Source organism: Zingiber officinale, chromosome 10B (genome assembly GCF_018446385.1).
Source record: "Zingiber officinale cultivar Zhangliang chromosome 10B, Zo_v1.1, whole genome shotgun sequence".
Classification (NCBI taxonomy): Eukaryota; Viridiplantae; Streptophyta; class Magnoliopsida; order Zingiberales; family Zingiberaceae; genus Zingiber; species Zingiber officinale.
Window position 1 is genome coordinate 23,419,171 of NC_056005.1, and position 22,155 is coordinate 23,441,325.

The 22,155-nt window shown below is 35.9% G+C and overlaps 2 protein-coding genes across 9 annotated transcripts; both read right to left on the reverse strand.

Annotated features, from left to right (window-relative positions):
• Positions 1-1,089: 1,089 nt before the first annotated feature.
• LOC122029632 (pentatricopeptide repeat-containing protein At3g62470, mitochondrial-like) lies at positions 1,090-3,303 on the reverse strand. Its single transcript, XM_042588701.1, has one exon. The coding sequence runs from the start codon at positions 3,184-3,186 to the stop codon at positions 1,420-1,422; it is 1,767 nt and encodes a 588-aa protein (XP_042444635.1). The 5' UTR covers positions 3,187-3,303; the 3' UTR covers positions 1,090-1,419.
• A 2,846-nt stretch (positions 3,304-6,149) lies between these two features.
• Positions 6,150-21,897, reverse strand: LOC122028742 (protein FAM91A1-like). 8 transcript variants are annotated; one of them, XM_042587604.1, is made up of 11 exons: positions 21,620-21,897; positions 21,382-21,524; positions 20,643-20,760; positions 20,259-20,355; positions 19,443-19,549; positions 11,479-11,601; positions 11,095-11,248; positions 10,247-10,307; positions 9,779-10,143; positions 7,430-9,092; positions 6,150-6,597 (listed from the first exon to the last, which is right to left on the reverse strand). In XM_042587604.1, exons 2-11 carry the CDS (start codon positions 21,507-21,509, stop codon positions 6,339-6,341), a joined length of 3,075 nt encoding a protein of 1,024 aa, XP_042443538.1. In that variant the 5' UTR covers positions 21,510-21,524; positions 21,620-21,897; the 3' UTR covers positions 6,150-6,338. The 8 variants fall into 8 exon arrangements, with proteins under 8 accessions (XP_042443538.1, XP_042443539.1, XP_042443540.1 ...); XM_042587605.1 differs by lacking the exon at positions 21,620-21,897 and having other exon boundaries at positions 20,657-20,760; positions 21,382-21,398; XM_042587606.1 differs by lacking the exon at positions 21,620-21,897 and having other exon boundaries at positions 19,443-19,518; positions 20,657-20,760; positions 21,382-21,397.
• Between the last annotated feature and the right edge of the window lie 258 nt (positions 21,898-22,155).

Here is a 22,155-nt window from a genome sequence, read left to right on the forward strand (position 1 = left end):
AGGGTATGTTTAGCAAGAAGAAGGATTTTTAGTGATCCAGAAATTTCCAATCAGGATAGTAAAAGGTGAAATCTATCACCCCATTAGTCCTATACAGTGAACCCCACAATCATATGTCATATGTGATTGGAGCTAAATCCCCAATCATGAACCAAATCTTAGGTCTCAACAGCGTAATATTTTAAAATAATCACTCAAATATTGAGCACGGTACGAAAACAAAGGTCCTAACTACAAATCATGTTTGACACCTTTATATTCTTACATTATATTTCCACACCGTATAACCGATTAACCACCATCAGCATGTCAGTGTGGGCATCTTTAGTTTGCAGTATCATACAATCTAGTCCACTATTCAAGTTTATTTCTGCTTGATCTTGAGGGTGGATGTTAAGATATTATACCTATGAATTGGACTCTTTTCTGGCATCTCAAGTATTGGGATAAGTGGACACTCAATAAAATTCAACGCTTTTAACCAAAGGGAGAAGCTACTCTATTCGAAACAATAGATTGGTTCCTAGCAGGGTTTTGTTTACTCCCAGAATGTATTGTTGAACAATCTTCTATCTACACCAGAGCACGTCTTACAAAGGAATAATTGCCTTGGTAGCAAATTGTCAGGAAACCGATTTCAAAATTTCTTAAGGCAAAGGATTGATTCTTAACAACATCGACAAGGGTTATTATCAAAAGCACTGTAAAGTTCAAGTATTCATGTATCCAACAGAAATAATTGCACTCAAGACCAGCTGATAATGACATGTTGCTATTCCATTTACAGTATTTTAATTTATAGATATACCAGTCATACTAACCATAACAGACAAATTAACATAGTTTAATAGTTCTGTAATAATTAATTGTAAACTATACGATATTGCCCCTAATTAGTTTGTTGATTTCTTTTTTGTAAAAAAATAATAATAAATAAATGAAGACAAAAAAACACAATCAATCAGTTAACAAGGGCTCTGCTACACCACACTAATTCACCTAAGACAAAGAAAGAATAGAATAGTGACAGCATTTCCATCTTGCTATCTTTTCATTATGTGAAAGCATGGAAATTGCAAACAAGGCACATAATCAAAACATGCATGCTTGAGAAGCAACTGAGACTGTCAATATGTAATGCAAGAGTATGCATACATAACTCTAAACAGTTTTAATAACACATAATTTACAAAGATAAACGGAAAGAAGAAAGAGAAGACAGAAGAAATATGAATACTAAAGTAATACACAGAAATCAACTATCCCGTAATTTCCCAATCATGTGCCAGCGCATAGTCAAGAAGCACCTAAAAATCACATACCAGAAGAAGAAACTCAACTATATTATGTCCATATCTTCCAAGTAACCTCAGATAAGGTTTCTCTTAGTTTTAGTATGATTGTCTTGATTACCTAGTCTTAGAAAATACACCTTCCAGTCTGATTGGCTACTCGCCTTTTCACTCTATTCTTCGCTCTCTCTGCCCAACCATGGAAAATGTTGGAAACTTGAAGCTTCCCAGAGAAATTCATCTTCTGTGCCAACTCGTATAGTATATCAGACGTCCCTGAACTAGAAAAGTCAGCAGCAAACTTATTGTAGTTTATCTGAGGGGCTTGCATTCCTTTGCTTATCATCTCTTCCAGGTATTTGTGTGCCTTCTCTGGCCTTCCGTGCCGTATATGGCCCCCAATAAAGACAGTATAAGAATTGACATCTGGGCAAATACCCTTTAGTCCCATCTCTTCCCACACAGCGCAGCCCATCTGATAATTATTTTCATGGAAATAAGATTTCATGAGCATATTATATGTGTGAATTGTGGGCTCAAAGCCTTTCTTAATCATTGTATTGTAGATTCGAACAGCATCATCTGGCGTGTTTCTGTTTGTCATGAGTTTAATCAAGGCATTGTATGTCCGACCATCTGGTGGGCATCCTTTCTCAGTCATCTCACTCAACAGCCCTGAAACTTTATCCATTTGCTGGGCATTTCCAAACCCCACAATCAAGCAAGTATAGGTTGCAACATCCAGAGCGCTTCCTGCATCCAGCATTTCTTGGAAACAATTGACTGCCAGATCCATCTGCCCAGCCTTACAGAGGTCCTGTATTATGATTGTAAATGTCTTAGCATTTGGAAGTGGACCCTTATCTTTCATTAGCTCAAGAAGCTTGATTGCATCTGATCTCCTATGTGCCCGAATCAAGCCATTAATCATTGTATTATATACAACAACATCTGGCTTGAATCCCATACCCAGCATCTCATTCCAGACCCTACCAGCCTCCATGAGGTCAGGTGGGTACTGATCTTTCATCTTCTCGAAGAGTGCTTGAGCTTCCGTCCCAAGTTTTACTTTCGCCAAAGCTTCAATCAAGCAGTTGAATGTTTCTAATCCAGCCTTAAAGTTGAATCTTTCCATCATCTGAAAAATAGCCATTGATTTCTTCATCTGACGAGCGGCTGAAAATCCAATGATCGCAATCTTGAAAGCGTCCATATTTAAGAATCCCTCCCTGCCCATTTCTTCAAGCAACGCCACCATCGTCTCAAACTGCCTCGTCTTACTGAGAATGCTGAGCATCTTCGTGTCGGTTTCAGAGTTATGGGAGAAATCCAAGCGGCCACCAGCCCAACTGAAGAACCGGTGTGCTGGCTTAGGGGCATGTCGGAAGCGTTCAAGCACAGCCTCCATGTTCCGATCAGAAAGAAAGAGGTCTTCAATCACCTTGCAAACGCGTTCTACCTCCTTCACGTCGGATGGGCTCTCGCAGTTAGGCTCAGCATCCGAATCAGAGGCGGAAGACGAGGTGCAGACGAATCGAGATGCAGCGTTCAGGCAGAAGGGTGGCACTTGTCCCTGGGGATAAGGCGGGCGAGAGTGGGGCGGAAGGGGCCACGGCAGAAAAGGCGAAACTTGACGGCGAGAACGATGGAAACCACAATGAGGCAGATAATGAGGATGACGAGACAGGGGCAAAGGAAGACGACGCACCCGTTTCGGTTGCTGTAGTTCTCGTCGTCCTCCTCCTCCTCCACTCCGGCCTTCCTTTCCCTGGATCGGATCTGAAGGGCACGGGCCGGGGGTGAGGGCGCCATCAAAGAATTCTGCTTCGGCAAGCGAGGAGGAGAAGCGAGAAAGACAAAGGCGAAGGTGGATTTCGCTCAAGAGAAGACCCATCCACCCTCCATCAACGGCGAATGGGCTAGGGCTCGAGGAAGAAGGCAGTGTGGTAGAAGTGCCAGTCTCGAAGAAGAAGATAGATGTCGGCGAATGATGAAGGCGGATCGAGGAAGGTTGTTAAAAATAAAAGCCACTCATTCACCACTTCAGTTTACTTTAGCGGATAAAATCATCAACTATTCATCATAAATAACAACCTAAGTTTTTGTCTGCTCATCAAATCATATATTAATACACATGAAATATATCTACTTTTGAAAAATATCCACTATCAAAAATTGACCATTAAAATTAGATTTTACAAATAACAAATCAAAAGAAAGAAATAGACTAAAATTACATTTTTATTATTTTTTATTTTGATTTTTTTAACATATTAATGTCACCCATTTTATATTATAAGCAACTATTAAATTATAAAAAACATATAAAAACAACAACTACTATTATTATTATTATTATTATTATTATTATTATTATATCTAGCTTTAGAACTAATTAATTATACTGGTCCAATGAAATTTTTCTATAGACCATCAAAAATTTATCCCATTAGAAGAAAATCTCTATATTGATATTCTCATTTAAGCACGCTTAATTTCAGAATTTTAATGGAATCTTAGTGCATTAGTGCTGAATAACTATTTAATTAATGAAAATTGAATAGATTGATCAGAGTTATTGATTTGATAGTAAGTAAAAGTTTGTCCAGGTGAGAAGACATTCTCTCAACAAAGATGAACCTTCAATAGGGAAAGGTTAACAACCATTAAAAGGATAAAAATACAGTAAAACTAAAAATGACAATCAAGTATCTAATACACAAAGAAAAAGTGTGGACTTGGACCTTGCAAAGATTCTGTAGCAAAAATATTCTTTTCCTTATCAAAAGCTGCTACGATAATTTATCAAAAGGCCATTTTTGAATAGACTAAAACGATGTACATTATTTTAGTATTTATTAAAAGACACATTCAATTATCTGCTATTTCTATTCTTCTCTTTCTATTTCTCTTTTCTCTATTCTCTATTCTCTATTCTCTTTTACTTTTTCCTCTCTTTTTGCATGCATATATAAATATTCATATTAGGTCTGTATTGAGTCTTATACGAACATGATATGTTAATATCAAGTCTACGTTAGGGTTAGAGTTTAGGGATGATTTTTTTAATAATATTTTAACATATTTGGACAAATTGAAATAGATAATGAAATGCACCGTTAGACTTTTTGTAATTTCAAAAATTTAGAAGACCTAAAATGAGTCTCCATAAATAAATTTCAGTCAAAAACCACTGATAAATCTAAACAAACTCATTTCAGGTCCTTTGAATTATGAAATTATAAGGAGTCTAACGATGTCCTCCATTACTGATTTCGGTTTCTTCAATGGTGTTACATATAATAAGGAAGAATCAACACTAAACCCCAACATGTGTCTGATTCATATCAGACCCAACGTGTCCATCAATAAATTTTAGTCAAAATTCATTGATGAATCTAAACATGTCTGATTGGACCAATTTCGGATCTTTTGAATTTCTAATTAGATTGCAAAAAGTCCAACGATGCTCTGGATTACTTATTTTGACTTTTCAAGAGTGTTAAAATGTAATAAGGAAGAATTGACTCTAAATATCAACATGGATATGATATAGAATCATATCAAGCTCATGTTGGCCTTGCCCAACGTGTCCATCAATGAGTTTCAATCAAAATCTACTAATGAACCTAAACATGTCGATTGGACCTATTTCAAATCATGTGAATTTCTGAAACTGTAAGGAGTCCAACGATGTCTTCCGTTGCTTATTTCGACTTCTCGGAAATGTTAAAATATAATAAAAAAATCATCTCTAGATCCTAATATGGGCCTAATATGAATCATATCAAATCCACGTTGGACCTAATATAAATCATATCAAACCCACGTTGAGTCTGATATGAAATCATATTAGACTCATATCGAACCTGATATGATTCATATCAAGTCTAAAGTATGCCCACATTGGAGTTTAGAATTTATTTTTTTTAATAATATTTTAACACATCCAGAGACACCGAATAAGTAATAGAGAGTATCATTGAACTTCTTGTAGTTTTATAAATCCATATGTCCTAAAATGGATCCAATCGGACTTATTTAGGTCCATATCAAATTTATATTGGGCCCAACATAAATCTGATATGAATATTTATGCATGTAAAGAGAAAAGAGAAGAGAGGAGAGAAAAGAGATTGTATGCATAAAAAAAAAACACACACATAAATAAATGTCCTTAGATAAATACCAATGTAGCATGTCTTTTGACCAATTCAAAAGTTTACATACATCATTTGGTAAATTGCCGAAGCTAGAATGTAATAATACATTGGAAAAGGTCCTGCAACGATATTCAAAGAATTTGTCAAAGTGTCCAATTCAAGAAAAATGGTGCGGTTTCATTCAAAGTATAAATTGCAAGAAAGACCCAGGGATTGCCATGCGACAATAACTGTAATTGTATAACATCAAAAGATACATCATGAATATACACACATCTTTCCAACTGTTAGAAGTAATTTCACCTGAAACTGTCAGATGTAACTTCTCAGGACTTTTTTCTGCTTCCTTAACCATTATGTTAACTATTTTGCATACATAATTTCTTGAAGATGTTGCTATACAAAATAGAGCTTCGAAATTCATGGTGAATAAGTTCTACAACCTGAATTTACAGCATTTTTCACCATTTGTAATTTCAAATTTATAAACTTAGACATTAATATATTATATACAATATAGAATACGTCAGTGCCTACATGTCTCACAAATTGAGTCATTACTAAAGACCTACAACAGCCATAAGAAAATGTTACGATAGAATAAAATAAAATTAAAAAAAGGACCAGGAGTGTACACCTTATAATTTTAGCATATCATGATATCACAACTACCCATTTCTTCAAGATAAGAAAATGCTATCATAAGCCAAAAAAAGAATGAAATTTAGGTTAATCATACTTGACAAAATATCTGCTTGAATCAAAGAATGAATAGAAGTGCAGCAATGAATCTTCAAGATGCTGAAAAAGAACCGCTAAGGTATACAAAGGAGAATGTCTCCAAGCGTCATCAAACATGTAACACAAGCAATTCAAAAACAAACTATAATGACGTCCTAGTTGCCTGCATCAAAGTAGATGCAGATGATGCCTCTGCTATTAGCAAAACAGGCTGTCTAGCCTGCAAGCATGCACATATATCAAATGGGTGTAATGATGCCCCATCAAACAATAAATTAACACCAGGTAGGACAACTTCTCTACTGTGTTCCTCATCCGATTCATGTTTTGTTCCATCAGCAGAAGTTGACTCTTCAAATGGTTGTGCACCAGCTTCATAAATGGAACTAAGTGCATAAGACCTGTAGGCAGATAAACTCAAAGAGAATTAAACATAGTTGGGGCTAAACAAAGAAAACATAGAACAAATCTGCAATTTCATAGTCAGTCTACATAACTACATTTTACAGAAACAATTAGTTCACAGAAACAAATGATGATAAATTGTAATAGTTAGCACAAACTTATTATTTGATCCTTCATAAGATCACAGTCAGGCTAAGATTACAGTCAGGCTTCGTAATATTCAGTGTAAAACAGAAGAGATAACCAGATAGTATATTTTAAATGAAGAAACAGTTGACATAAAATATAAGCACGAGTTTATAGAGTTTACAACATAATTGTGCATGAGTAAGGAGGTTTTATTATCTTTGGGGACTTTGATTTATCATAAGTACTACAAGAGAGATCATTATAACCGCGATAGCTTTTTAATTGCCGCATTTTAGAACATGATTATGTGAATATTATTCTTCCCTATCTGAAGGTCAAATTAGACTTGTAGAACAATGACCTGGTAATTAAAGGTGTTACTTTGTGGAAAGTGGAGAAATACTACTATTTCATGGTACTAGCTACTGACGAAACTTAGAATTGATTATAGACAATTTTCAAATGTCTATTGAGATTCTGCCGACCCAACCTAATAGGATAAGACTTGGTTGTTATTGTTGTAGTATTGAGATTCTTATAACAAAGTACATTTTGTATGTTTCCACAGCGAACTCTAAATCGATAAAAATTTCACAACCACAACAGATGCAAACCACAACTAAAACAAATATATTATGACTTCACTATAATTGCAGGTTCAAATGGAACGCGGCAAAGCTTATAATATTGTTTCATCACCTGAGAATGTTGCCATCAAAGCTAAGAATCTCTGGTCGGCACCTTTGCCGATTTATTAGCTTGAGCCTCTGATGTTCACTGGAAGCTCCAGAGATTGGTGTTGAAGGATCCAAAAGTGGATTCCATCTTCCACTAGCATAACTGATCAAATGACGAGGTGATTCTCGAACCTGATCAATACGGTAAAACAACCTTGCTGTTCGGCCTGTTGCTTCGTATTCAGAGCACAGATCATACAATCTTTTTCTCAGATTTTGCATTGCATCATGGTGTTCGCTAAGCCAATCTGTTTGCAGTAAATGTGATGAGACTATCCTTTCACAAATTCTGCCACATAATTTGGGATTAAACAAAGGAATACCAAATTCCAAGCTTAAAGGAACCCATTCATACTTATTATCATCTGATGAAAACATGTTTGAGTGTATCGCCTTCCTCAATCTTAGAAGGCGAATATAACCAACAGTTAATAACTCTATTTTGGTGGAGAGCTCATTTAACAATGTATTTAAGTTTTCAATTCCTTCTGGATCTAGTCCCATATCTGACCCAATAGGTTGAATTGATCCATCAAAATTCTTAAGCGGTAATGCAATATCTACACAAACAGTTCTCCCAGAACTATCAAGATCATATCTACTGAGAGGTTGTACCAGCACAGCTGAATGCTTAAGCATTGAATTTAAACAATGTAATAGTACATTTCCATTAACCAAATTTCCTTCGAACTTGCCCCCGAGGCCTCCCACTGTAGAACCATCCCAAGACCATATCAAGGCTTTCTCACAACCAGCTAATGGGACAGGAAGCAATCGCAAACACTGTCCTTTCATCAAGACAACTGATATAGGTCCATTTTCCACTAGTGAGTACAAAACTAGTTTCATCCATGGTGTCATTGAAGAATATGAGGGTGGACCAAAGTGGAATGGACCTGAAGGTCCAGGTAAAACTGATGAAGCAGGAAGTGGAACCATTGACACAATAATATCATAGTCCCTGAGAAAGAGCCGTTCTAATGTTTTCGGTGCAAGAGAAGCCAAGCTTTCACAACGAAGAACATCAACACGGTACTTCCTTTTCCTTTTTGGAATGATCCTTTCATTTTCTGGGCCATCAACAGATGCAACTGCAACTTGTTGATCCCTCAGTGACTCATTTTCCTGTTTCGATGTGTTATCTTTAGCTGAAGTTTCTGAACATGCAAAAAGATGGGCATTTGCAACATCACATTCCTCAAAAGAATCAGTCTGGTGAATACTAGTGTGATCATGTTTTGAAGAATCACCATTATAATATGTCTTTGCTTCATTTGTGTCTGAAATCCTAATCTCAGATATAAGCAAACTAGTGGCATCCATAAAGGGATTCTGTGTATTAGTTTCAGTAATTGTCTCCTTGTCACCATCAGCTACCCCACCGGACTGATGACGCTGTGTATCAGTTGGATTAATTGTTCTCTCATTCTTGTCATCTTCAACTACCCCACCAGACTGTAGACACTCAAGAACACAGCGAAGGCTGAAAGCATGATTGGCAAATTCCTGTAATTCGCCCTCAAATTTTTTCCCCTCTAATGTAGAGAGATCCTTGCAGAGATCAGCAATACTAGAATCACCAAGTTTTCCTGCTTCATAGAGTGTTACAGCATGAGACTTCAAACCTGCAAGCGATAGATAGGGGATCAGCTCAACTAATTAAGCTGTATTAAGGAAATGTTACAAGCTAGTGTCATCAAAGCAGTAAGTGCCCTCTTGTCAGTTGCCCCTAAGCATTCACTTGAGCAAATCGAGATGTTTAATTCTACATACAAAAATTGTAGAGCTCAATATCATCGCTAAAAGGTGTCATTGCATATATATAATAGTCCATCATGCTAGACGATCCCATAAGCAATTATGTGATAGTTATTTATGCTTATGTGATAGTTATTTAGGAAGTATATGTATGCTAATTATGTGTTGTTATTACTGACTCTTATATGTTAACTTAGGTTAATATCATAGTTTTGATCGTTGTCCTTCACTTCATTGCAGCATATAAAATGTGTGTATTGTAATGCATGTTGATAGATTATTACAGTGGACTAGGACTTGGACCTAGGGCATAATATAACGTCATATGACTTCCATTCTGAAATGGACTTCATAGGGGATGATGACAATATTTCAAATAGGGCTTCTAGCCTATTTAGATTATTTACGAACCATTTTACCAAGTTAACTCGAAAAACCTAGCATAATGTGCAATGTGCAATCTGCAAAGTGCAAATCAAGGTGGATGATTTATCAATAGATAGAACATAGAAATAGATGTGTGCCGATACAAATGAGAAAACATGGAGCAAACCTGGTGAAACAGAACCCATCATCAGATAGGATGTTATATTGGCATCAACAACAAAAGCAACATGAGCAGTGCCAGAAATTGTTCTGTCTTTTTCAGCTACCAATCCATGATTCTGTTGACCAGATTTTTCTGAGCTGATGCTAGCATTAGAACTTTCGTCATCATCACTTAGAACATTGTTAGCCGAACCATGAATGCTAGAATCATGAAGGATGGATTCTGGATCCAAAAGCTTTATAGCCCAGCCCAATCGGCATGCAAATGACGCAGCTGCCTGCAGCTGAGAAAGGTTAGCCTGCAGTGTTGCTGCCAATTCAGCAACAGTTGCATTCTCACTTGAGACAACAAAAACCGCATACAACAACCTGCACCAAAATCCAATGTGCGACTAACAATAATTTTATTACTAAAATTCAAACTATATTCACAACATTGGTTTAACAATCCCTTCAGCTCAAAGTATCTTACTCTTCGATAGGATCCTCATAGGATTGTTCCCTGTTTGAAACAAAACCTTCAAGCCTGGAAACTGAAAAAGTAGACGTTGGTCATCTGAAGAAGTTGCAGGACTTAAGAAAGAACTATGAGAAAGGAATCACAGTTTCCTATACCGTTACATCAAAAACAACCCAGTAACTACAGAAGTGAGCAGATAGTAGTGAGGCAGTATCCAGTAACTACAGAAGTGAGCAGATAGTAGTGAGGCAGTATCATAATACCAGTGATTGTAAACCTAAGTAACCCTGCAGTGGCACTGTAGTATCAGGTAAAGCTGACATGTGACTTTAGGAGAAAGCAGCCTTGTCCAAGGGTAAAAACACCCTTTTGGATACCAAGTCAAAGTGGTAAGAGAAACAGTATTGTTGATTGAAGAACTATGAGACCCCCACCTCATATAGTTCAACAAAACAAGTTCATGGTGGACTATTATTCCAATAAACTGTATATGGTTCTTAAATATATCAAGTGGTATAGTTTTAATATATCCAAAGCATCAGTCACATATAACATGAAGTCAATAGTAACATTGAACATGCAAAGCATAATCTAAATGATCTAGCAGATAAATGACTGGTGAGGGAATATATATGTAACGCCAAGAGTGTCAATTGAGCATGGAAAAGACATTCTGTGCACTATAATGAAACAATGGTTTTTGTTATATTCTATATCATATTTCACATTCCAAACTCATGCCAACTAGGTTAGAAAAGGGAAAAGATACATTGAGCTCACCATTTTGTAACTATAATGAGTATTTAGCAAAATTGATCACCATTCCATAAGAAGATAGACAATACCAAATATGAACATACCTTTGAACCGATCATCAGGATAAACTGGGATATCCAAGTAAATCAATCCCCTTCTGTATAGACCTCTTACAATGTCAGGATCAAAAAGAACAAAAGAATTTACTTCCTCCTTGCAGACCTTGTCTATGGTTGCTGTTTCTTCTTCAGTGAGTTTCTACAGAGGAAAAGAGTGTTACCAGAATCAGCTCAAACAATTGGCTGGTGCATCAGTATCAAGAAAGAATATCCACTGAATCAGCAATGGATAATCAATTTCTAAATCTAGATGCATGGTGCAAAATTTGGGCAACTAGTATGATTAGAAACAACAACATACAATTCATACAGGCAAGCCTTCTATCATATTTCAACAATTGATAAACAAAGGTTGTGAGAAAAATAGACCTTAAATTCTTCCAATGTAAAGTTAACAAGGCAAACTCCCCACCATGGCTCAACAGGAAAATCCACAGGCTGTGTGGGGAGCAATTCCTTAGCAATTGACTTGTTCAGCTTCCACATAATTTTCTGGAAATATCCATGAAAACATATTAGTCAAGAAGTCAGTAAAATAACAAAGTTGAGCAGCAGCTAAACACTACTGGAAGAAGAAATACTACGAGGGAAAAGAAAAAATTGCAGATACCATGAGATTACGAAAAATAAAAAGTTCATCCACAACTCCATGGTACTGTTGGATAGAAGTTAATAAGTATCATACGAAGCTATGTTAAGATAAAAGTACAAAAAATGAAGAAGAATATTGCTTCATTTCTTCAGACAAATCAATTGGATTATGGATTATGTTTCTAGCATGAAGTAGTAAAGTGTGAGCTAGTGTCTTCAAAGACTCTCATTGCTTGGTGATCTGATCATGTGGCATGCATAGGGTTGGGGGTGAGGACAACCTATGAAAATTCAGAGATGGATCTGAAGGGTAGAGGATGATATCGATGTTTCATAGGAGTAAACAGAGAGGGTCAAGGTGAGAGAAAGAATAGGATTATAGATATATGGTTATTACCCTATATAACCATCCCTAAGAAAAGAATTATCCTAGTTTTCTTTCCAAAATATTTGGATTTGCCAATATAACTCACCAAGGTATGACTCAGCCATGTACTTAAGTGAACATAAACATGAATGTCTTGTTCCTAATTAAACTCTACTGTCACCAAGAGACTAGCTTTGGCCAAGCAAATTTAAATAAATAAATAACTCATTTGTGACAGCGTGAATTTGTTTCTCCTTTTGCATTATCCCACTTTAGCTGGTACACCTTGGAACTACTGTAAAATGGATGGATTTTGTGCACAGGTAAAATGGAGATCACGTTTAAGTCATCCAAGTCCAAGTATATATGATGGGAGATGAATGAAGAAAGGCAAGTTGTTGAATATTTAGTGTTTAAGGTCATCTTTAAACAATTAAGAATTTTCTAAAGTTCTATGAAAGAATGTGAATCAAAAGATAGGGTTCATCATTAGATTCTTAGAATCAGATACCGTTCAATCACATCTGCATACCTCTCCTCATTTAAGCAATAAGGTCATGGTACTTATTAGTATAACAAGATAAAGAAACAATCTGGTACCACCAAATGTAGGTTAAGTGAGAGTTAGTGATATCGAGCAGGATAGAGATTATCCTGCGGGTTGACGAGAAGGGGGATAATCCCTTCTTCTTGAGGAGAAGGTAAGAAGAGAAACCGCTATCTTCCATATTTTTCCAAAAAAAAAATATTTAATAACCAAGGATAATCCATCAAATAGCTAAACATATGCTTATATAGACTCCAAATCTTAAGACAGAAGAAAGAAATCCTAACGTATAGACCTTAATTCCTAAGATGCAAAAAAAAAGAAAGAAATTCTAAAAGAATTAAAAAATTATTAACGGACTCACAATCCTAAAAATCCTAAACGGATTCAAACCCCACAAAATACATAAGACGAAAATTACCAAAATTATCTTAAATACCAAAAAACTCAAAAATTACTAAAAATAGTATGAAAGATACTCGAATCCTCCTGCATCAGTCTCCCCGGATTAAAAAGAACTCGTCCTCAAGTTTATAATAGTGTCAAGTGGTAGCCCAGGAGTAAGATCAGCTAGCACTAAATCGGCAAAATATCTAACACGCTTAACTACATTGTCAAGTTCAACGTTGCTTAACTTGTCTTGTCTATCTGTTGCCTTCTTTAACCTAAAGAATTCTATGTCACCTTCACTACTTTCCTAAACCCTACATCAGCAACATCACTATTAATGCCCACACCGATTGATTTGACCAAACCATGTTGATCATCTTTGTTGGACCAGGGAGGCCGACAAGAGGAGGTGAATTACCCTGAAAATAAGTTAGAATAATCCCGAGTTAGTTTTAGTAGGGACACAATATTAGTTAACCAAATACAACATTAAAATAACAACTTAAAAAGAAATAAATAAGATATTAGGATTTTACTTGGTTACAACGTAAATGGGTGTTAATCCAAGGCAGTTGCAAAGCTCCACTAAAAATATTTTCTTTGTTGAAGGCGGAGAAGTCTCTTACACTCTTTGATAGCTCAAAAAATTGCTAGGAATAGAATACAGAAGTTGTTGTCCATTTCCTACCTCCAGGGGGCTTTTTATAACCCCTGAAAAATTCTATCCGAAGCTGGAAGACGTCTTCAATAGGGTTCAAGGCACCTTCAATTAAAGAAGTTTTATCACCAAATATAAAACTTTATCTTCGACTAACGGTCATTGGAAGGCGCCTTCAACAGGCTGGAAGGCGTATTCGACACTGTTCATGAAAGGCGCCTTCCAAGCCATTAAAGGCGCCTTCCCTGCAAATTAGCTCCTTCATCCTCGAGCAATCTTCCGCTTTGGCTGCTTGTCCCTCGAAAACGTCGCACGCTTCCTTCTCGTCTGCCAGCGTACTCTTCCGCAGCACCTTGTCCCTCGGACGCACCGAGCCCGTCGACTTTTTCTCGTTTCATCCTTCTCGCTAGCTGCATCTTTCGCTCGACTTCTTGTGCTCCTAAGTTCCTACACACAGACATAAGGATCAAACACAACATGACATAACTTAACTCGGTTGATCACATCAAAACTACCTCGGGGTACTTACAATCTCCCCCTTTTTTAATGCGCATAGGGTAAAAGCATAGAATTAATAAAATGATAATTATAATTGAAATTTTGCAAACTACAAAATTACAAATATAATCTCCGCCTAGACTTAAGCTCTCATCTCTCATTCTCCCCCTTTGATCATATCAAAATAAAGCCAAGAAAAAAAACACAGTTAGATAAAAAAATTGAAACTTTTTCTAAGGGTTAAGGAAACATAATTCAAAGAAAAAAAATTTACAAAATATTTTTCCAAAAATCTGAATTTTCAAGATTTAATAATCACACTTGTCAAATTTAATTTAAAAATAATTTTAACACTTCAAAAAATTTTGAAATTTTTTCTTAAAGTTCAATAGTAGTATATGAATATACAGAAAAATTTTCACAAAAAATATTTTAAGTATTTTAGAATAAATAAATTATTGTACAGAAACATAGTTTTTGCAAGATAAATTTCAAAAATAGATTTTTATCCAAACAAATCTCTCAAATTTTTCTAAGTATTGAGAACAACATGTATAACAAATGAAAAATTAAATATTTTAAAAATAAGTTTTCGAGACTTTTTAGCTTTTAAGAATAAGGTTTTCGGTAAATAATCCATAGAAAATTCATTATTTATTAGAAAATTTTTAAAAAATATTTCCAAACAGAAATTCAACAAATCTAATAATTTATAACAAAAAAATAAAACAAAACATTTCAAACAGGCATAATTATTTTCAAAAATGAATATTTTAAAAATAGTTTTACTACTCTAAAAATCAGGTTGATTTTTCTATGTGTTCAAAATATAACAGCAATTCTTTAAAAAATCGGGATTTTCAAAATGCATCTCAGGAAAAAATTTAAATTTTAAATTATGATTTTTCTATAAAAAATCCATAACAAATTATTTAATCAATGAAAATTTCCAAAAAAAATTATACTAAGAGTTTATTCGTTCTAGCAATAGGGGGAAAATTTTCAATAATAAATGTGAACAATATGCATTTGAACTTAATTTTGCAAAAAAAATTAACATTCCTAAATGTAAAACATGCATAATCATTTATTTATACAAAGCAAGATTTGAGAACCCAAAATAGATTTTTACCTACTAGGTTAACAAGAAATTTCTTGGATACATATTTTTGTGATACTTTTCTAATTTGGCCCTTATGATATTTAAGGAACCAATTTAGCCTTCTATAATTAGGATTAACACATGCAGAATTCTTTGATTTTTTAATTTGGTCCTTCAATTTTTCATTTTTATCCTTTAGTTTATCATACATTTCTAAAGGACGTGTATTCGCTAAGATTGCTTTCAATTCTAAAACTTTCTTTTTCAAATTAGTATTTTTAAACTTAAGTTTATATAACAATCTAGTCATAGATGTAATACCTGAATATAATGCGTTAAGAGATAGTAGACATACCTCACTTACCAGATCCACTCTAAAGTTTGTTTCTTCCTCATCGCTACAGGTTTCTTCTGAGGAGTCTCACCTTTGTCTATGCTCTCCTCCCGGTGACTTGTCATCAGTGCATGTCCAGCATACTCGTCCAAATCAGATTCTAATGACGACTCATCCCAAATCGCCTTCAGGGTTTTATGCTTTGTTGTGCTTGGTTCTTTCTTATTGTCCTTCTTCTTCAGTCTTGGGCAGTCATCCTTGATGTACCCTTCTTCATCGCAATGATAGCATCCCACCTTTCTTTTTCTTCTTTTCTAGGCCTGCACCTCATTGAATTTATTAGATCTAAAATTTCTTAAATTTTCTTACCATAAATGTCGTTTTGTCATCGTCAAGGGAAGTGTCGGCGTCTGATTCGTCCTTCATAACTTTTAGGACAATGTTGTTTGATTTTTCTACGTCCTGAGTATCTACACAACGAGACTCGTGAAGTTCAAAAAGTAGAAAATAAACTTTCAAGCGAACTTACCTCGAGGTCCTTAGAGATGTAGTAAGCATCTACTAAGGCTGACCACTCTAGAGTTCTCGGAAAGGCATTAAGTGCATACCTTAAAGAGTCATGGTTTGTTACCTTTTCTCTGAGGTTGTTGAGTTGGATAATCAGATCTTTGATCTTAGCATGGAGTTGAACTACCTTCTCTCCCTTATTCATTCGGAGATTCATCAGTTGACTTCGGAGGATGTCTCGTCTCACTAATTTTTGCTTCCGAAGTTTCCTCGTGAAGTTTCAGGAATTTCTCCCAGAGATCTTTTGCAGATTAGTAGCTTCTGATCCGGCTGACCTCTTGGGGCGAATGGACGCTAAGCAAATGGAATTCTGCTTTGAACCACGAAGTCGGCTTGTTCCTTCTTCGTCCACATGTACTCTTCTTTGTCAACTCCTTGTTGATCCTTAGATGCTATAAAATCGTATTTTATAATTAACAAAATTTTAAAATTGGTCTTTGAAGAATACCTCCATGTGTTTTTTCCACATTGCGAAGTCTCCCTCGAATTTCGTCGGATAGATGCTAGATCCAGACATTTCTTCTACTTTGGATGGTGGTTAATCCGTCTAAAGCGGGTCTGACTCTGATACCACTTGTTGGACTAGGGAGGCCAACAAGAGGGGGTGAATTGTCATAAAAATAAGTTAGAATAATCTCAAGCTAGTTTTAGCAGAGACACAATATTAGTTAACCAAATACAACATTAAAATAACAACTTAAAAAGAAATAAATAAGAGACTAGAATTTTTACTTGGTCACAACGTAGGTGATTATTAATCCAAGGCGGTTGCAAAGCTCCACTAAAAATATCGCCTTTGTTGAAGGCAGAGAAGCCTCTTACACTCTTTTATAGCTTAGAAAGTTGCTAGGAATAGAATACAGAAGTTGTTATGTATTTCCTAACTTCGGGGGTCTTTTTATAGCCAATGGAAATTCTATCCGAAATTGGAAGACGCCTTCAATATGGTTCAAGGCACCTTTAATCAAAGAAATTTTATCGCCGAAGATAAAACTTTATCTTTGGCTAATGGTCATTGGAAGACGCCTTCAACAGGTTGGAAGGCGCCTTCAGTACTGTTCATGGAAGGCACCTTCCAAGTCCTTAAAGGCGCCTTCAGCTCCTTCATCCTCGAGCAATATTCCGCTCCGACTTCTTATCCCTCGAAAACGCTGCGCGCTTCCTTCTTGTCTGCCAGCGTACTCTTCCGCGGCACCTCATCCCACGGACGCACCGAGCCCGTCAACTATTCCCGTGTCATCCTTCTCACTAGCTACGTCTTTCGCTCAACTTCTTGTGCTCCTAAGTTCTTACATACTTAGACACAAGGATCAAACACAATAGGACTAACTTTACTTGGTTGACCACCTCAAAACTACTTTAGGGTACTTATAATCTTCTATATTGAACTCTCTCGATGGCTTAGGCTAACCTCGTCTCGGAATTTGTCTTTCTCTAACATCATTAGTTCATTATCACCTTTAAATTCATCAGAATCCCAATACATATTTGGGCAGTCAATAGATTCATCGCCAATAGTTGCAAAACTAGATACCAAATCAAAAGTGTCCTCAGCAATTTCTTCTTCAGCATCATCGTCATAAACTGGATCATTAGTCATCTCGGCCTCGTCTCCAATTTGATATTGAGATTCATCTTCAATTATAGCATCTTTCACAACTTGCAGCATGCCAGGTTCATCAACTTCTTTTGGGTCAAATTCTTCCTCCAAATCATATTCGAATCCGTCCAAGTCATCTCGAGTGTCGAAGCTATTGTTCTCCACGACGAAACCTAATCGTTCTGGAAACAAAGTTTGAGTATAACTAAAGGGAAGGAAGTGATATTTCATTCTTTTTCTTCATCTTCTCTCAATCCTTGATCTGCCTTGCCTTGTCGGTCTCTTGAGTGTTGCAATTACTCCCACCACACCAATGCTAGACCTCTGAGTTTAAAGGCAGCCAATTTTACTTTCACCTGATCGGATACTTCCCAATAATAAAAAATCATCCCCACTTTGTTAAGCCAATCAACGAATCCCTCGGTTCGTGACATACCAGAAAACTCCGGAAGATCAACTAGAAACCCGAAATCTCCATATCGTTCCTCTCGACCATAACTTTCCAAAAACTAAGCACGATTGTGATATGGGTTTTTGAAAGAGGAACCAAAATTGGGATAAAAAAACTTGCGATCTTTAAGATCTCGGGCACTACGATCATAGTGTGAGACTTCCTCAATCGAAACCTGCCTCTTACGATCTCGACCACGTACCTCACAATCTTTAAGATTTCACACCGCCGCCAGTGGGTTAAATCTGCCACTTGTTTCTGTAAATACTCAATCATTAGAACTCTCAACTTCCTCAATCGGAACTACCTGATGTTGCGACCGCGACTATGACAACCTTCCATTAGATTTGATGTTTGGCTTCCTCAATCGAAACTTGCCTATTATCCGGCAAGCTGACGAGAAGAGGGATAATCCCTTCTTCTTGAGGAGCAAGCAAGAAGAGAAACCACCGTCCTCCAGATTTTTTCAAAAAAAAGGAAATTTTATTTAATTACCGAAGATAATCCCTCAAACAACTAAACAGATGCTTATATAGACTCTAAACCTTAAGACACAAAGAAAGGAAAGAATCTTAACATATAGACCTCAATTCCTAAGATGTAAAAAAAGGAAAGAAATTCTAAAAGAAAGAAAAAAATTATTAACAGACTCACAATTCTAAAATTCATAAACGGACTCAAAATCCAAAAAATACAAAAGATGAAAATTACCAAAATTACCCTAAATACCAAAAAAACTCAAAAATTACTAAAAATAGTATGAAAGATATTCGGATCCCCTTGCATCAGTTAATCACTTTGTCAATGATTGGATAAGATTAAGATCCTATTAAACCGAATATACCACCCATATACACTATCTCATGCAAAATGCATACAGCTACACAAATAATCTACTACTAATAATACAAAAAAGAAAAAAGAATTATTTTATCGTTGCATGAAAATAAATAATTAGTAAGAAAGATTGCATAAATAGATAATTAACATATGCACAGTAATGATAAGTTAGCAAAAAATCACCCATTAGTTTTGCATTATCCGCACAACCTTAGCACATTAGATTGAGTTAACCTCAAATACATCTTAATTGATAAAAAAGGGAATCGCACAGGATTAGGTAAAGCTAAATCAATAAGGCCAACTTTAAATCCAAAAATAAACCAAATCAACAAATAAAAGAAAAGCAAACCCATTGTATGCACACAATGATAAGGAATTAATGGACCTTCGATCTGCACTTGTTCATAATATCAATATATTCATTTCGTCCAATTCCTGTGAGCCTCAAAGCATCTGCAGCACTGAAATTTGGGATGCTATCATAAGGTTGCTCTGCGAATTGTTTTTGGAACATTAGATATGCAAAAAGTTCTTCTGTGGCATAAGATTGGAACTTTTCTTGTGACACTCATATAAAAGACAAGGAAAGATAAAAAAGGGAGAAGAAAAGAATGCTGAAATAAATAAAGAATATAGGGGTATAATAAACAGAAAATACTTGTGTATCTATCCATGTCAATAAAAAAAACTACCAAGTTCTTCAACAAAGTAAACATTCAGGTGTCCACTCTGATAAAAATTCTTCATGGGCATTCACATGGAAATGGAGTTGCTTGGATGTTTTTGCTACCTAATTGAATTTGGTAAGATATCAATGTCAAAATGAGAACAATAAACCGGCAACAAGACATGTAGAGCCTGGCATTTATGATCTTTAATTTTATATTTTTAAACCAACATACTTACACACTTACACCCATAATAATTATTTCTCAGATAAAAACATCAATGAAGCTTATATCCAATTTGTGGACGCAGACAGAATGTTTCAGGAATATAAGTCCATATTAAGATAAACTGAGAATCCAACTTTTCTGATCTTATGTCTCGACACCATTACTACATTTTGGCAAGATTCTAACTCACAATCTTATGTTTGTTTGCCAGGAAAACCCTAGAGATATGAAAAGGACTTCTCGAAGTTGAGACTTGGAATAGAGAAAGGAACAAGAAGTAGGAGTTAAGAGAAATCAAGAATTACCATTCTTCAAAACCTCAAAGATCATGTCACAGTAATATCTGAATGGTGACACTCTCATTACACGGCAAACATATTCCGCAAGATGGTAGGGAAATAACTGCAATGGAAATATGTCAATTCATAATGCTAAAAATTACTTAACAATTAAACACAATCAAACCAAAGTACACAAAGATCCAACCATTAAAATAATCAAGATTTGAAAATTTGAGAAATTTGTAAAGCACCATTGTGAAATTAAAGATTAAGAACATGTAAGTAAAAAAAAAGTGCATGTAGAGATACAAAGAGCTGCATATTGGCATCCCCCCTTAGACATTAAAATATATGCAATGGGGAAAGATATGTATATCACAAAAAAAAAACAGAGGCTCCAGGACATACGGCTAGATTCTTACGCAGATAACGCATCATCTCTTCATAATATTCTCCTTCTTTGCAGACTTTGCGTGCAAAACACTGATTCCATTGTAGACGTTTTCTGATGCAGTGGTCTATGATCCTGGGCTCAATGAAATTTTCAGGTACTTACATAATCCATGTAATTTACAGAACTAAAGAAACATAGTGAACTAGGAATATCAATATTTGTAGCTGATAAGTTCTAAACCACAGAATTTGTGGGATAATAAATAGTTTCTCTTGGAACAAACAAGAAAAACATACAACAAAAACAATTTTCCACTTCAGGGAAAAAGAACTTTGATTGGGAAATTAATAAGAATTCCAAGAATTTTCAGTTATAAGATAAATGATACTTTTGAGACTGAGTAACATGAAATCACATGCTTTCGCACACCTCCAACCAAGTTTTGATGTTCTTCATGAAGAATGTAAATAAAGCATGCAGCTCTTATTGGCCGCATTTAGTTGATCATAAAGGACAATAAGAGACTTGGCAAAAAGCGATCATGCAAGAATGCCCTACATTCAAATAGCATATACCAGACAGGTTAATATTAGGAAAACAGACGGGAAGAAAAAAAGCCAAGTTGCAGAACCAATTGTTTCGATTTTAGGAGGCCAAGATTTGACTGAGCTCCATGCAAGAAACTACTATGCTCGATCTAACTAAATCATCTAAATACACACACAACAAAAAAAAAAGTCCAGAGAGTGGAACCTTCTGTGCCACTCTTCTTTCGAAGTCAGGACTGCCTGAAGTCTCTTCGGCAAACTTTCCCATGGGCTTTGGTCCCTTATTGCCTTCAGAAGAAGCTGCTCCTCCAATGTGGTCGGAATATGCTGCATCTCCTAAGCCGACCACTGCACAGGTAAAAAGAAGGGGGAAAAAAATCCTCATATGCATCGATCATTCAGCAATGAACTAAGAATCAACGAAGATACAAGCTGCATTCAACCTTGCACAAATCAACAAGAAAAGTCCAAAGAGAAATTCTGAGGTGCGAGATAGAATTAGGGTTTTGGAAGCGTCGCCTGATAGAAACCGGGCGGAGATGGATCGGCACCGGCACTGAGAACGATCGAGGTTGTCCTGGTAGATCGGATTATGACGTGGAAAGAGTGCGTTGTGAAGCAGGCATGATAAGCGGAGACGAAACAGAAGGCTTGATCCCAATTACCGATCTCGGATTATTACTTTCACTGCCAACTAACTTCCAAAGAGAGACAAACAAAATGTATTCTCGTTTTAGTTATCTAATTGCATACCCTCTCATGATTGAATACCATCCGCCACATCATCAAACGGTGTGGAGTAGAATGTTTTAGGACCCAATCAATGTTTAATGGCTGTGACAACGTTGGGCTGGGCACGTGGTTGACCAGTGACAGTGGTAGAGAAGAGCCCGCAATTTTTTTTTTTTTAACTATAGAAACTAATCATTATATCGACCATAATTTACGTAATTTAATAAATATCGCATACTTTCTTAGT

Excerpts from the sequence above, each read along its gene's own strand:
- LOC122028742 (XM_042587604.1), bottom strand. The coding sequence starts at position 21,509 with ATGCAGCATATTCCGACCACATTGGAGGAGCAGCTTCTTCTGAAGGCA. Across the intron at positions 20,356-20,642 it reads ATCTGCGTAAGAATCTAGCC|TTATTTCCCTACCATCTTGC; the intron begins GTATGTCCTGGA and ends TTTCCATTGCAG. Across the intron at positions 11,602-19,442 it reads TGAACAAGTGCAGATCGAAG|AAAATTATGTGGAAGCTGAA; the intron begins GTCCATTAATTC and ends GGATATTTCCAG.
- LOC122029632 (XM_042588701.1), bottom strand. The coding sequence starts at position 3,186 with ATGGGTCTTCTCTTGAGCGAAATCCACCTTCGCCTTTGTCTTTCTCGC.